Source organism: Geotrypetes seraphini, chromosome 2, assembly GCF_902459505.1.
Source record: "Geotrypetes seraphini chromosome 2, aGeoSer1.1, whole genome shotgun sequence".
Lineage (NCBI taxonomy): Eukaryota > Metazoa > Chordata > Amphibia > Gymnophiona > Dermophiidae > Geotrypetes > Geotrypetes seraphini.
In genome coordinates, this window is record NC_047085.1 from 362976810 (window position 1) to 362992691 (window position 15882).

A 15882-nucleotide genomic window follows, 5' to 3' on the forward strand; every position below is an offset into this window, starting at 1 on the left:
GAAATTATAAAATTGCAAAACCAACAAAAATTAAATTTGAGAGTTATTTATTTAAAGTTGTTTAAGCTATGTATAGTTGTAACAGCGGTAAAACTGAAGTAGATAGAATAGAATTGCTAATCGATGTGATGGATGTGCTTATTTTTGAGTACAAATTAACTCATAATGTGGCTCACTAGTGTCAAGCAAATATACATTTCATCATCCACCATCTGCAGTTGATAAAAAGATCCAAACAGCAACAAAGCCTTGATTGCTTTATTGCTCAAGTTAGGGTAACTACTGCACAAAAAATACAACTAAAATTACGTGCCAATAGATTTCAAGTACCAATCATGTGAAAGAATGCATTGACAGACTCTTGTGTACACGATGTACATGTCATCTATTCTAGTGTTTACTTATGAAGGGAATTTTTACAAATAAAGTAAAATTCTGGAATCTCTCGTGGCACACCTGGAATTTCTTTGGGGCACACCACTGTGCCGTGGCACACAGTTTGAGAGACACTACCCTAAAATATTTTTCTTACACTGAGGAACCCTCAATTTATGTAAACATGATATGTTAATTCAAACAGATTCTACAATCTTAATTTCTTGAGCAACTCTGAAGAGAGTTTGAGGAACCCAGTTTGGGTTTCACTGCTTTAGGTTGTTCCATTGATTCCAAATGAATATTTGATAAAATTGATGCTGAGCTGCTAATAAAATCAATTTTTATGTTTTAGCTGGTCACAAACTATCGATCTTTGCACAGAGAGAAGGAAAAGTTACAGGTAAGAAATGCTTTTGTTTTAGCATGCAACCCCTTCCAAACATGCACCTGTTATCATGGAGGTTTTTCATGCAGTATAATTAGTTGTCACATGACTTCTGTTACAAGGAAGCAGCCCTTATACTGTGAGATACATTATAACTGGCAAATCTTAATCTTCTGCTTTTTGACAAGGACTAGTAGGAGAATCTAACACGGGTGTAGAGCCTATTAAGTTAGATTCCCTTTTTGAAAATGCTTCCATAGCTTTTCAGTGATTTTGGTTACTCTGGAATGTTAGTTGGACCGAGCTTTGTTTTATCCCAGACCTGTCATCTGTGAACATAAACGCCACAGTGACCCCTGATGCAGGCGTTCCTCAGACGCCGAAACACAGTGCTGTGTTGGGTCCACAGCTTCTGCTTGTGTCCTTTTCTGAAATACACAAGTTGGTTTTACATCATTGGGGAGTGTTTATTGTCCGTTCCCACTTCCTTTTGTATTGTACAAGTTAGATTCCCTACCATGTTTAAAAAAAAAAAAAAAAGTAAGAGAAGTGTCTGCTTTTGTGCTTCTGCATTCTCAGGTGGACTGCTTTCTTTCTGGACATTCTCTTTCTCCATATTAAGCAATGAAGTTGAATGGTTCACTTCTTTATTCTCTAAGCAGGACCAACCAGGTTTTTAACTGTACCATCAATGTTCATACAATACTTTCCAGGATACTCATACATTACCTTGAAGTATCTTTCCCTACAAATTTTTCCTATTGTTTAATAGACATTATACACATCAACCTTTACTCCTTTTCTTTTTTTATTCTAAAGGAACCCAGAGGTTTGGGATTGGCTGTAGGGGAGGAGGAGGCCACTACATCCTTTTTAGGATGTTTTTTAATTTTATTCCATTACTCCAGTTTATCTCAAACAGTCTCTGGACTGAAGGTTTCATGCACATGGTCTAAAGCAGTGGTCTCAAACTCAAACACTTTGCAGGGCCACATTTTGGATTTGTAGGTACTTGGAGGGCCTCAGAAAAATTAATTAATGTCTTATTAAAGAAATGACTATTTTGCATGAAGTAAAACTCTTTATAGTTTATAAATCTTTCCTTTTGGCTAAGTCGTAATAATAATATTGTAATTTATAGCTAAAGAGACATATGATCAAGGAACTGTTTTATTTTACTTTTGTGATTATGATAAACATACCGAGAGCCTCAAAATAGTACCTGGCGGGCCGCATGTGGCCCCTGGGCCGCAAGTTTGAGACCACTGGTCTAAAGTCAGAGGATTGTACGTTCGAACATCAGTGCACACTATCCAAATTCCAATAGATTAAGATTATAATTCTAAACCTGTTCATGCTATGCATTCTACATAGGTCACATTCCTGTCTTTCAGTTTTATTTTCAGTCTCTAGGTGGAGAAAATGGAAATGCTCGGACGTAATGAGCATATGCAAGTTTTATAACATCAAATAGCATTGGGTATCGTTCCAGTACTGAAACTAAGCCATACATTTATCACAAATCCTTGGGTTTTATATCGATCTTCTCTGCAGTATGCTGGGATCTAGTCTATCTTTATTTACATGTTGTGACCTTTAGACTACTCCTAGGTCACCTCCTTTTTATCTCTCTTACTGATAGTATATTCGTTCCTGTTAACATAGTACAGTCACGACTCTTTTTAGGACTCATTCCTGTTTTAAATTTTTCTTTATTCCTCATGAGAAGACTCAGAACCCCTCCATGGTGGAACCGAAAGCCTTTAATCTTGATCCACCATTAGAATCATTCTAAATGACCTGGAGGTCATTAAAAAAAAAGTTTTTTTCCCTTAGTTGATGACTTTGTGTGATCTCTTGCTGTGACCATTTCCTAATGGTCTAGCAGGGTTAATTTACTACTTGCTTTTATTTAGAGAAGAAGAGTTTGTGGCTGCTGCGGAGGGGCAGAGTGGTTTTATTTATTCATTTTTATAGCCCGTCCTCCCCAGAAGCTCAAAACGAGTTACAATAAAATAAAAATTAGATACTTGGAAGTTGGTTGGGTCTGTTTGACTTTTTTCTACCATTATGCTTCTATATTTCTGTAGGAAATATCATAGTATGCATTTCATTCTACTCGTAGTTCCTTCAATGGATTTGGGTGCTGGAAATGTTCTTGCACGTTTCTCTGGTTTCTATTTCTAAAATTCATACACAAGACCTTATTCTGAGTCAACGCTGTTTTCTGGCTGGACCTCTGCTCCAGCAATTTTAGTTCTCTTCATTTACCCCCTCTTTTAAAAGTCGTGCTAGCGGCTGCCATGCGGCAACAGCCCCGAAGCCCTTTAAATCTCTATGGGCTTCGGGGCCGTTACTGCAGCAGCCTGCGCTAAACGGCTTCGTAAAAAAGGCCCTTAATTTTTCTCCTTTGTGTACTTCTCTGGGGGGAGGGATGGAGCCGCAAGGGGAGGGGAGGGATGGTTGGAGCTCCAAGGGGTGGGGGGGTAGGGAGGGTAAGTAACTCATCTCAGGGAGCTTTTGGATGGGGGGTCCCTTGCATGATCAAACTTTTTTACTTCTCCACAGTAGCAGTAAAAAAACTGGTAAACATATTCGGTTTAACTGCGGTTGCCATGGGAAATGGTCACTATGTCATTCTCTACTGAGCAGTGAGTCATTGGAGAGTGCTGAGGGAAGCTTAGCACTTCTTTTTACTGCCCTCCACACCACTCCCAAAAAACAGCTTTGCAGAGGGATTGGGTATGAGGATGGGAATAGGGCTGTGAATCCAGTATAATGGACTTTTGAAATGACTTATTTATAATAAGACACAGCATTAAATGGCATTACTTGTTAGTTTAGATTCAGTTTAATGTTTTGCTTAATATTTTAAAGAAAATCTCAAAATTAAGTACATGGATCAAGAGGAAGGGTTTTTGGTAATGGTCTTGCCATTTTGGAAATATATAAATGATCATAAATGAATTAAGTAAATTCTTTTCAAGTAAGTTTTGACATTTGTATTTTTTACTACTATGATCATGCACTATATAGCCCATGCATTATTTTTTGAAAGTCCTTAAATTCTTGTTTAGGTAAAAGCATTTTAACTTTTATATCTTTTATAAGTTACTTATTGTTTTGTGATCTAATTTTGTTCTCTCAAAAATTTTTTTATGTTTGTTTTTTAGTCCATTTTGAGCCAGAGCCAGGATAAAGCTCTTCGTAGAATTGGAGAACTACGGGAGGTAAAAAAAAATTTAGAAAAAAAGGATATATACCATATTGGTCCCACATTCCTTATTGTTAGAATTTTAAAAAATTCAAGTCATTTCTACTTGAGCTTTTAATATCCATAAACAATCTAAGTAAAATAATGCCGATTCATTGAGACCAGAACACATGAAGTACCTGTATGGCTTCAAGGACTGTCACTTATGTCTTGTGTATTTCTCACATAACAAACCCTCCTTATGTTTCTGGATTTAAGTTAAATTTAACCATCTTCTACCCTTCCTTATAAAAATTGATTGCAATTCCCTGGTATGTTTTTTCCTCAATTTCTTTTAATTACATTTTAAATATTGTAAATTGCTTAGAATTATTTTTACTGTTGGCGGTACACCAAATAAAGGTAAACGTGAATATACGTGGGGCATTAGTAGCAAGACTTGTTTACAATAGGAATTAATTAGTTAGTGCTTGTTCTTAAAAGCAAGTTCAGCTGCCGAAGTGCTGCTATCTTCCTATTTGGATGCTTTCTGGTTAGCTAGTTCATTTTCTAGTCGTGTTTCTCAACAAGCGGTATGTGTACCCTTGGGGTACGCAGGCTGCCTGCTGGGGGTACGTGGCCTGGCTCCCGCCGGGGATCCCTCCCTACCGCCCTGTTTACCCGCCCACTGCAAACCCCCCCACCTCTGAAGCCGACCCTGTCACCTTTCCAAGTTGACACGCTCTATCAGCAGCATCCATCAGTAACTCCGCGCAGGGATGGGCCAGCCAATCGCTTCCTGACTGGCCCGGAACCTTCTATCTGATGTCAGAATTGACATCGGGGGAAGGCTTGTGAGCGACTCACACAGTGCATGCGCCCTGGCCCGTCCCTGCGCGGAATTGCTGCTTGGGGGGGGGGGGATGGAGTTTGTCGGCTTCGGTAAGGTAAGAAGGTCGGCTTTGGGGCTGGGAAGTGGTGCAGTGTGCAGGCAGACAGGGAGGGATCCTGGTGGCGGCAACGGCTTCAGCAGGGGTGCAATCAGGGATCCCCAGCGGCACCTATTTTTTCTGTGGATGGGTTAGCTTTGGTGGGGGTGAGGGGGCACAATCTCGACACAGAAGGAAGGGGCATGAATATTTGGGCACTAACTTGGGACATAGGAGGGAGGGAATAGAAAGGGAGAATTGATGGGCATGAGTGTGTGAGTGAGAGATGATGCTCATGGGGAAAAGAAGAAAGGAAAATTGGACATAGTGATGGAGGGAGAAATGTGGCATTGTGCTGGAGAGTGGTAAAGAAGAAAAAATGGGCATGGGGCTGGTGGGCAGTGGTAAAAAATTCTGCACATGATCTGGGGGATGAGAGAGGGAGAAATATTGGATGTGGCAGTAGAGGGGGTGGGAGGGATGCCTGGATCATTCGAGACAGATGGATAATGAGAGAGAGAGAGGGAGACATATTGCCAATAAGGGTGGAGGAGAGAAGAAGAAAAGTTGGACTCATGGAGGGACACAGAAAGAGAGTGAGATGTTGGTTGGGGAAGGGAATGGGGTCCGGAGGAGAGGAAGCGTGCAGGAGGCAGAAAGAAAGAAATATTATAAATGCAACCAGAGACTTATGAAATCACCAGACAACAAAGGTAGGAAAAATAATTTTATTTTCAATGTAGTGATCAAAATGTGTCAGTTTTGTGAATTGATATCTGCTGTCTATATTTTGCTCTATATTTGTCTATTTTTCTATAATTGTTACAGATTGCATATCTTAAAGTCATCTGCTTTGACCTCTTTGAATCCCCCTGAGTGTAGCGCAGTGGTTAAAGCTACAGCCTCAGCACCCTGGGGTTGTGGGTTCAAACCCACGCTGCTCCTTGTGACCCTGGGCAAGTCACTTAATCCCCCCATTGCCACAGGTACGTTAGATAGATTGTGAGCCCGCCGGGACAGAGAGGGAAAACTGCTTGAGTACCTGAATAAATGCATGTAAACCGTTCTGAGCTCTCCTGGGAGTACGGTATAGAAAATTGAATGAATAAATAAAAAAATAAATGATAATTAACATTTTCTGTGCACACATTGTGCTTTGTTTTTTTTAATTTTGTGGTTTCCATTATGTATTAATAAGATTATATTGTGTGTAGATGAAAAATGGATGGAAGAAATTGCATTACAATAAGTACTATTATTATGGGGTGGGGTCAGGGGTAGAGCTTGGGTGGGGGTACTCAGTTGGTATTTGTTAGGCTTGAAGAAGTTGAGAAACACTGTTCTAGTTGGTGAGTCAGCTGCTGTTCTTGTGAGTATTTTAAGTTTTTCTTTGAGAGAGAAATGTACTTTACCCAATATTAGAAGACTTTTGCTGTAGTCTCTGTGGGGGTAGTGTCTTTAAAAGAATCTCTTAGGGTTATGTGTCGAATTCAGTTTTGCTCATACACAGTAAAAAAAAAAGTAGGCACATGGAAATATAGGGAGTGATTCCATAAGAAGTTACCTAGTTTTAGATGACAAAAATGTACTGTAATCTATTAATCTAGTCATTTATGCATGTATATGTCCATATAGATGTGAAAATGATTATTTTCTGACTGTGCAGATGATAAAGTTAAAACTGTTTCTGAATCTCATGATACATTTGCTAAAGACAACGTAGAGCTTTATCATACTACTACTACGCAGCGCTGTACATGTTAACATACAATAGACAGTCCCTGCTCAGAAGAGCTTACAATCTAATTTAGACAAGACATTTCAGGATTGGTGAGATTATGGTAGAAGAAATGATACAGTGGGTATTGGTATTTGACAGCAATGAGTGGGAGTTAAAAGTTGAAAGCAGTTTCCAAAAAGTGGGATTTTAGCTTGGATTTGAATACTGCTAGGGATGGAGCACGACGTATTGATTCAGGCAGCCTGTTCTAGGCATACGGTGCCGCAAGAAAGAAGGGACGGAGTCTGGAGTTGGCAGTGAAAGAGAAGGGTACAGATAAGAGGGGCTTGCCCGATGAACGGAGATCACAGGGGGATCATAGGGGGAGATAAGTGAAGAGAGCCTCCGTGGCTCTACTATTAACTCTCAAATGTTATTTCTGTGAAATCTTGAGAATGCCAGAGGAACCATATCCTCCAATTATAGTGGTTAAAAAAGTGGTTAAAAAAGCTATTGATCAAGATGTTGCTCCTGGAAAGGATGTTTCTTTTGATGAATTAAATGGACTCAAAGTTGTTAGTGGAGAAGACCAAGAAACAGTTTCAGCAATGTTGATAGTAAATTTGTACTTGAACTTGATAGAGATTGGGTGTTATGTTTATTTTTTTAGAAAAAGAGAGGAACAATTATGTTTGTTTTTTAGAAAAAGAGAGGAACAATTTTTGAATTGTTTAGTTCGTGTATTTCCTGATGTGACCTGTACAACTCAGAAAAGAGATAAGATATAGAGTATTACAGTTTGGAGGATTATTTTGGTTGAATTTACCATGTAAATGTGCAATCAAGTTGGGGTCAGCTAAATATATTATTTTCTCAGAGGACAAGCAGAGTTGTAATTCTCACAGCTGGGTGACATCATCTGATGGAGCTCAGCATGGAGCTAACTACCGTAGTTCTAAAAGTAGATAGTTCTAATAATGCTGTATCGTGCATGCACAGGTGACTTGCCACCTGATGTGTGAGCAGAGGTCCCTTTGTCATCTTGTTCCTGCATAACAGAGAAGATGGAAATTTTTTCATATGCTAACATTTTTTCTAGTTTTTATTTTCCTGGTGCTAGGCCTACTTTTTGGCTGAAGCCTCAACCTCAGTTTGAGCCTACCCTTTTTGTTGCTCATGATTGAACCGTGTTACTTTTTGCGATATCCAGGAAGACTCCCCAGTGGCTAAAAGAGATGTACCCAATATAATTGAAAAGGCAAACAATGATATAGGTAATATTACAGAAAATTTTACTTTTCACATAAATTTCTAAAGTGCATCAAAAACACCCAAAACTCTCAAACACACAACATACACTCGTGTGTGATTATATGATGTGTTCAGAACCCAAACCATCTGCATGCGAGCCACTACAGAGATTATTAGGGGCCATCATAACACTTCTATGTCCTCTTTTCCTGTCAGCAATAAGCATTGAGAGCTGGAGCATGGCACTTATCTGTTCTGATGCAGGTACTATTGCACTCCAGCCATGCGATGATCTGTTCTCACAGCGGCTCCACAGAAAAGAAAAATGTAAGAACACACCCTGTATTTACACTGATACACTCATGCTGTTTCAATGTAATTGAGTCTTGGATCAGCTCATATTCTTAATGAGCGTTCTTTCTGTTTAAAAATGCAAACAAGACTCAGAAGGCTTGACAGGTTTAACAGGAGAAGCTGTTTGGTTCCTTGAAAGTTGGTCCATTGACTTTGGAAGTATCATCAATGATGGCTGCCCAGGCATTGGGTAACACTGGGAGTGCAATAACTTTGAGGGGATCTCCATCTCACAACAGTTGGCCCTGGGACCAGTCTACATTGGATTAGACATCGAAGATACATACGGGTTCAACATCATCCTCTTTGTCACTGAAGGACCAAGATGCTGTACATTAGGGGAAGCCCAAGAAACATCAGTCCTCTTTAATGCATGGTTTGGGAGCACCGGGGCATTGGAGACACTGATAACCAAGAAGCATTGGCACCGAGAGAATTGCTCCCCCTCTTTAGTGGCAGTGCTGATGCACAGGTCACTGAGCAGCCAGGTTCCTGCTTCCAGTTTGACACTGCCTTCTCAGGCTGTCCTTGTACCGGCTCCCCAGCCTTTGGTAATATCTATCTCTCAAGAACAGTACCAAGCAATCCTCAGATTTTGCAACCTCAAAACCGCTCAAGCATCAAGGTTGCTTATGCCAGTTGAAGCTTAGCATTCGCTACTCTCTGAAACTCACCAAGAGCCTTTGCACCATGCATTGGAGTTGGTATTGATGCATGCAGCAGCACCATCGTGAGCATTGGGGGGGGGGGGAGCCTCCCTGGAGTCCAATGAATGGTAGGACTCTACCTCAACACACTTTGAGGCATGAATGTGGATCCACTAAACTAAGATAGACTGAGTCCCTCTCCACTCACTCTGACTTGAAGGGGGGTCTCTGATTGGGCTCACTCTTGGGATTTAGATGAGGATCCATATTACTTGGAGGAGGAGTCATATGACATCGCTTCTGACCTGTCCCCACCTCAGAATAGAAGGAAGTCTCCATTTAGAGTCTCTCTGTTTTACTGGGTTTGTCAAGGAGATGACTTTGGCCATACCATTTAAGTTGGTGATGGAGGAGGAGCCTAGTGCCAAGATGATAGAAGTCTTGGACTATGAGTTTCTTCCTAAGGAAGGGGTCAGAGTACCATTGGAAGACCTGAGTCCTCCTAAAGCAGTAACAGTGGCACTCTGAGCGGGTTGCTTCACGGCCTTCTCTGCCAGAGCCTTCCCTCTGTTGCATCACTGATGTCATCGGTGACGTGGCAGAGGGAAGTCCCTGGCAGGTAAGGCCATGAAGCAGTCTATTCAGAGTGCTGCCATTGCTTTAGGAGGCCTCGGAGGTATGTCAGTCTCACGGTGGGAGGGTCAGTGGGGTGCTGCTGCACAGGGGAAAGAGATGGTAAACTACTGCACAAGGGAATGGGAGGGATGCATAGAAAGCTGCTGCACAAGGGAATAGGTGGGAGGGGAAGAAAGACGCTGCATATGGAGAGAGAAAGGAGAGAGGAAGAATTGGAGTGGAGGAGAGGAAGGGAGAGATGAAACAAAGTGATAGAAAGAGGTGAGAGGGATAAATCCTGCATATGGTGGAGGGGATGGAGCCATGCATGGAGAAGAGAAATGGAGAAATGTTGGACATAGGGTAGAGGGCAGGGAGAGATGTTGCATGGGGGAGAGAAAGAAATGTTGCACATGATGATGGAGGGGAGGAAAGGAGAGATGCTAGATGGAGGGGAATAGAGAGGTTTGACCCAGGGCACAAGGCAAGGGGGGGAGAGAGAGATGGTAGACAGTGGGAAAGAAACAAATGTTGGATAATACATTACATTACATTGGTGTCTTCTATCCCGCCAATAACTTTCAGTTCTAGGCAGTTTACAACAAGAGTTGGCCTGGGTATTTCAAGGGAGAATACATGGTTAGTAGATGTAGTATGCGTCGGGATCTGTGGAGGGTCAGTCAGGTTTAGTTAGATCATTTGACAAATTTCTTGAATAGAAAAGTTTTAAGTTCTTTCCTGAATGTTTTGTAATTGGGCATCATAGTCAGCAGATTGGAGAGGTGGCGGTCCAGTTTCGCTGCTCTGGTGGCTAATAGTCCTTTGTATACCTTTGATTGGGGGGGTGGGTAAAGTGTGCATGAGTTCTCCTTGGTCTGGATGTGTTTTTCCTGATTAGGCGGTTGCTCAGATAGCTTGGTCCGTTTCCATTTAAGGCTTTGAATAGGGTGCAGTAGAATTTGTATTGTATGCATGCTTGTACTGGGAGCCAGTGTGAATCTTGGAAAGTGGTTGTAATGTGGTCATATTTTTTCAGCTAGTAAATCAGTCTAAGAGCTGTATTTTGGACGGTTTGTAATTGTTTTAGCATGTTGGTTGGGCATGACATGTATAGGATGTAACAGTTGTCCAGGAGTCCTAGGATTAGCGCTTGTACCAAGAGTTTGAATTGTTTGTTGTTTTAGTATTTTCGGATTTGCCTTAGGTTGTGCATGGTTGCGAATGCCTTATGGATCGTTTTGCTGTTTTAAAGTTGCATAGTGCAGCCTTTGTTTATCATTATTCCCAGCGGTTTTAGGTTGGGTTGCATGGGGTTTGTGATGGAGTCTATTTCTAGGTTTGTTATCGTTGGGGTTTTGGCTTTTTCTAGAAGTAAGAAATTGGTTTTGTCTTGATTCAGCTTTAATTTGTGGTCGTTCATCCAATTTGATACTGTTTCTAGTGCAGTGTATAGTTTGTTCATTGTGTTGGGGTTGGTTTGGTCGAAAGGCAGGAGGATGGTGATGTCATCTGCATAGCTGTATGAAGTTATGCCTATTTTGTCTAAGCGTGTGCCAAGTGTGGCTATGTAAAGGTTGAAGAATGTTGGCGATAGTGGGGAGCCTTGGGGGACTCCACAGGGACCTTGTTTGCTTTAACTGTATTTTCTTGAGTAGAGGAATCCTTCGAACACTGTGATTCATATTGCCTCCAGTGTTTGCAGTAGAATGTTTGTGATCTAGTACAGTGTTTTTCAACCTTTTTTGGGCAAAGGCACACTTGTTTCATGAAAAAATCACGAGGCACACCACCATTAGAAAATGTTAAAAAATTTAACTCTGTGCCTATATTGACTATATATAAAGTAATTCTCTTGAATAGGAATCAAATAAACACAAAGAAAGTATTTTATAATGCTGCCACCGCCAACAACACCGTTGGCGGCGGTAGCACTCAAGTGGCTAAAGAGCCGCAGTTTGCCGGCCTAGGGACAACACTGGAGGGTGGCCAGCTGTGCACCCCCTTGGGACGTAAACCCGGGGTGGGGCAGTCCGCCCCCCCCCACCCTGGTATGCCACTATCTGTACCTCACTCCCTCCCTATGACCAAAAATTCTCCTTTCTTCTATTCCCCGTGTACACAACCATCTCTTTCCCTCCCTTCCTCTCTCCCAAGTCCATTTCTTCTGTGTCCAAAAACGCATTCCCTCCCCCACCTCAGCATCTCTTTCCCTCCCTTCCTCTCTCCCAAGTCCATTTCTTCTGTGTCCAAAAATGCATTCCCTCCCCCACCTCAGCATCTCTTTCCCTCCCTTCCTCTCTCCCAAGTCCATTTCTTCTGTGTCCAAAAACGCATTCCCTCCCCCACCTCAGCATCTCTTTCCCTCCCTTCCTCTCTCCCAAGTCCATTTCTTCTGTGTCCAAAAACGCATTCCCTCCCCCACCTCAGCATCTCTTTCCCTCCCTTCCTCTCTCCCAAGTCCATTTCTTCTGTGTCCAAAAACGCATTCCCTCCCCCACCTCAGCATCTCTTTCCCTCCCTTCCTCTCTCCCAAGTCCATTTCTTCTGTGTCCAAAAACGCATTCCCTCCCCCACCTCAGCATCTCTTTCCCTCCCTTCCTCTCTCCCAAGTCCATGCCTTCTGTGTCCAAAAACCCATTCCCTCCCCCATCTCAGCATCTCTTTCCCTCCCTTCCTCTCTCCCAAGTTCATGCCTTGTGTCCAAAACGCACTCCCTCCCCCCTTTTGTGTTCCGTGTTTGCCTCCCAGACCATCTTTGCAACTTTCTCAGCAAAACGAAGCTCAAGCCGCGAGGCTTGTCTTCTGCTTCCTGTCTGCCCTGCCGCACACAAATAGCCGAACGGAAGTATTCTCCGACGTCAGCACTGACGTCGGAGGGCAGGCTTTGCTTAAGCCCTCCCTCCGACGTCAGCGCTGACATCGGGGAACGCTTGCGATCGGCTATATGTTAGCTGCAGGGCAGGCAGGAACAGAAGACGAGCCTCGCGGCTCAAGATGTATTGAACTCCGCGGGTCCCCCGTCCAGCTCTCTCCTGTCCACGTGGGGCGGACCGCCCCTCTCCCTAGACTGGTGGTACTGCCCTGATGGCGGCCCTGACCGTACGGCACACCAGGCAACATCTCGCGGCACACTAGTGTGCCGAGGAACAGCGGTTGAAAAACACTGATCTAGTAGGTCAGATGCCACTGTGAGATCGAGTTGTATGAGTAGCATTTTTTTGCCTTTACTTAGGAGTTGTTTGGCTGTGTCTAGGAGGGAGGCTAGTAGTGTTTCTGTGCTGTAGTTGCCTCTGAAGTCTGATTGTGAGGGGTGGAGTATGTTGTGGTTTTCTAAGTATTCAGTGAGAAGTTTTGCTACTGGGCCTTCTATTAACTTGACATAAAGAGGTATGGAAGCTATAGGTCTGTAATTGGATGGATGATCTGTAACTCCCTTTGGGTCTTTCAGGATAGGGGTTATGATGATTTTGGATAGGTCTTGTGGAAATTGGCCCTCTGTTAGCATGTAACTGATCCACCGCATGAGGTGGGTGCAGAATTTAGTGCTGGCTGCTTTTAACAGATATGGGGGGCAGTGGTTGAGGTCGCAGGCTGCATGATTGTATTTATTGTAGTCTTTCTAGGTCGGCCCATTGTAAGTTTGGGAGTAGAAGGTAGAAAATGTTAATTTTATTTTCTACTTTGTGATTACAATATGTCATATTTGAAATGTATATCCTACCAGATCTGATGTTAGAACCTAACAAAGAGAGGAAAAGTATTTTTGTTTATTTTGTTTATACCACAGCACTGGCATGGGGTTGGAGAGGGCAAAGGGGGGTGGGGTGGGTGAAAAGACTACAAAATAAACCTGCCAGGATGGTTTTTTTTTTTTTTTTTTTTTTTCCAAACCCAGTTGGGCAGGAAAATCAAATTGAATCAGTAAATTTTCCACTGTCGATTTTTTTAGGTGCTGGTAGGTGCCTTGAAGCTCGGTTAAAAACATTGTTTCAAAGGTGTTTTTACTGAGTTTGGGCACCCACTGGCATCTAAAAAATTGGCGCCAGTTAGAGAATCCAGGCCTTTATGTTTACTAATTAGGTGTCAGTGTGTATGGGCATTTCCCATGGGTGATGATCAAAGCATGCACTTCATCAACAAAACTCATATGCATACTGGCTGTTTGAGTTAGTCAGCTTGTTATAAAATTACCTTTTCAGTTTAAAACATCTAACAGTTTTATGATTTTTTTTTAAGGAGCTACAAATGGATCAGCAGGCCAAGAAACATCTCCAGGAAGAGTTTGATGCATCTTTAGAGGAGAAAGATCAGCTTATCAGTGTTTTGCAAACTCAGGTAAACTTCAAAGCTTTGTACACTGAAATGATTTACTGTATACAGAAAATAATTTGACTTATACTTTACTATGAATGTATTGCCTGATATTCAGCCTTAGGTGGTCTGCATTTTTAAAGCTGCTGACATAACATGATTCTTTATTTATATACTACACATATGCCTTTTGATTCATGGCGGTATACAAAAGAATACAACAAGGAGAAAAAAAATGACATTAAATTGGTTAATCAATTGATGTAAATTATTTAGTCAAGAAAGTCTATTTACGTATCAACAGAAATTATGAAAGGTTGGTCAATGTTGTAATTGTAATTGTAATTTTCCCAACTATTCTTATTTATATATAGTATCTTTTCACAGACCCTCAGAAATGCCACCAGCCACTCAAATGCATATCATAGTGGTTGGATTTATACATTAATTCCTCACCGGGTCAATCCAACTATTTTTTAAATTTTTTATATTGATGATTTTCAAAAAGTGCATCAGTGCATAGATAAAACTTTTTATAAATATAAAGCTAATACTTAGCTTAGCTTAGGTGGTCCATTCTAAGGGAGCCTGTGTGCCCATAGATGGAGTGCTTTGCTGACCTGGCATGATTTGTTGCTCTTCTGCCTTCAACACATCCATTGTCCGGTATCCTTGGGAAACAGTCCGTTCAGTAGGGAATTGAAACTTACGCACTCACATTGCCACACAATAGCATCTGAGCATAAGGACTGAAACCAGTCTGTACTAGTCCATGACTTCTGTAGATTGCAGGAAAAGGTCTCCAGACCTGTGGAAATAGTCTTCCGTCATCTCAGGTTAATTTCCTATCTCCATTTCTATGTAATCCTCAGGAGTTATAGCTTCTGGTCTCTCTTAACTCCAAGGGTTCCTCTCTTGCTACCCCAGGAGTATTAGTGGCTTCACCTCCATGAGTCAGGAAAAATACCCTTCCTCCTCCCAGTCCCAGTGTTTAAGAGTTTTAAAGCCCTTTCCCCTTTTGGGGGTTCTACACATTTTTTTTCTTTCTAAGCACTGTAGAACAGCTGTTTTTAGTAATGTGGGGTGGGGGCGGGGGCAAAGCAAGTCTGCAATTGTAACTAAAATGGACTTTCAGCGCTGAGTCTGAATAAAATATGTGCTTTGACTGATAATGCCCTGTACCACAGAAAATGACAACTTATGCAATCAGGCAATACCCTGGTAAATATAAATTTTATATTTTAAAACAGAATAGAAAAAAACTGTTAAAACCTTGATGGAACTTGAATGTTATTTTTATATGTAATTTATCTGATGTTTTAAAAAAAGTTTATTTAAAGAAAATAAAACTTGAAAATTAGATGAACTACTGAAAAATGTATATTTTGTTCAGATATCCTTGCTGAAGCAGAGGCTAGTAAGCGGTCAAATGAGTATTGAATTACCTGACCAGTCTGCGCAGCCCGAGTCTGAAACTCAGAGTCCCATGCAAGAAATTGGAACAGAAAATGCTTTGGGATCAGGAGGTAAGTATCATGGCAATTTGTCCTTTACAACTTGTGCAGGAGCTTCCTCTCAAGTCTTGCTTACTTTTGCACAACAAAATCAAGTGGCCAAAACTTGGATTTTTCCCCCCCCCAAAATGTTTATATTTTAGGACTTTTAAATATCACAGTAAGAAAAAAGCAAAGCTTGGTCTCCTGCAGGTCTTGCTATAGGTCTGGCTTCAAATCTACAATCCCAAGAACTCCTTCACAGTAAGCCTGCCCTCCCACTACTTAGTCAGAACCTCTTGACAAACTTTTATCATCTGTTCCTCCTGTTCTAAGTTCATTTCCCATAAGATATGACCCAACCACATTAGTAGTTTATAGCAGGTCTTCCCCTATCTTTGTTAGAAGCTCCACTTGAGCTCATTTCTTCTCTACAAGTTCATGAGAGAAAAGTTGTGATGATTTACAATCAGTCAGTATCACAGGCTCACTTCTTCTGCTTCAGGCTATGACTGGCAAAAGAATAACTTGCAAACAGGTTGGAAGGTTATCTGCTTACTGTATTAGATTTATACAGTATTTAAATTGGTGAAATGGGACATCATT

At 41.6% G+C, this 15882-nt stretch overlaps 1 protein-coding gene across 6 annotated transcripts in view; it reads left to right on the plus strand.

The window, feature by feature from the left end:
• The window catches only part of GOLGA4 (golgin A4), a 318629-nt gene that overhangs the window by 103291 nt on the left and 199456 nt on the right, over positions 1-15882 (plus strand). For all 6 annotated transcript variants that reach the window (XM_033930559.1, XM_033930558.1, XM_033930557.1 and 3 more), the window contains exons 5-8: positions 731-778; positions 3937-3993; positions 13709-13807; positions 15177-15309. In XM_033930559.1, the coding sequence (XP_033786450.1) occupies positions 731-778; positions 3937-3993; positions 13709-13807; positions 15177-15309 (337 nt within the window). The remainder of the gene's footprint in view (positions 1-730; positions 779-3936; positions 3994-13708; positions 13808-15176; positions 15310-15882) is intronic.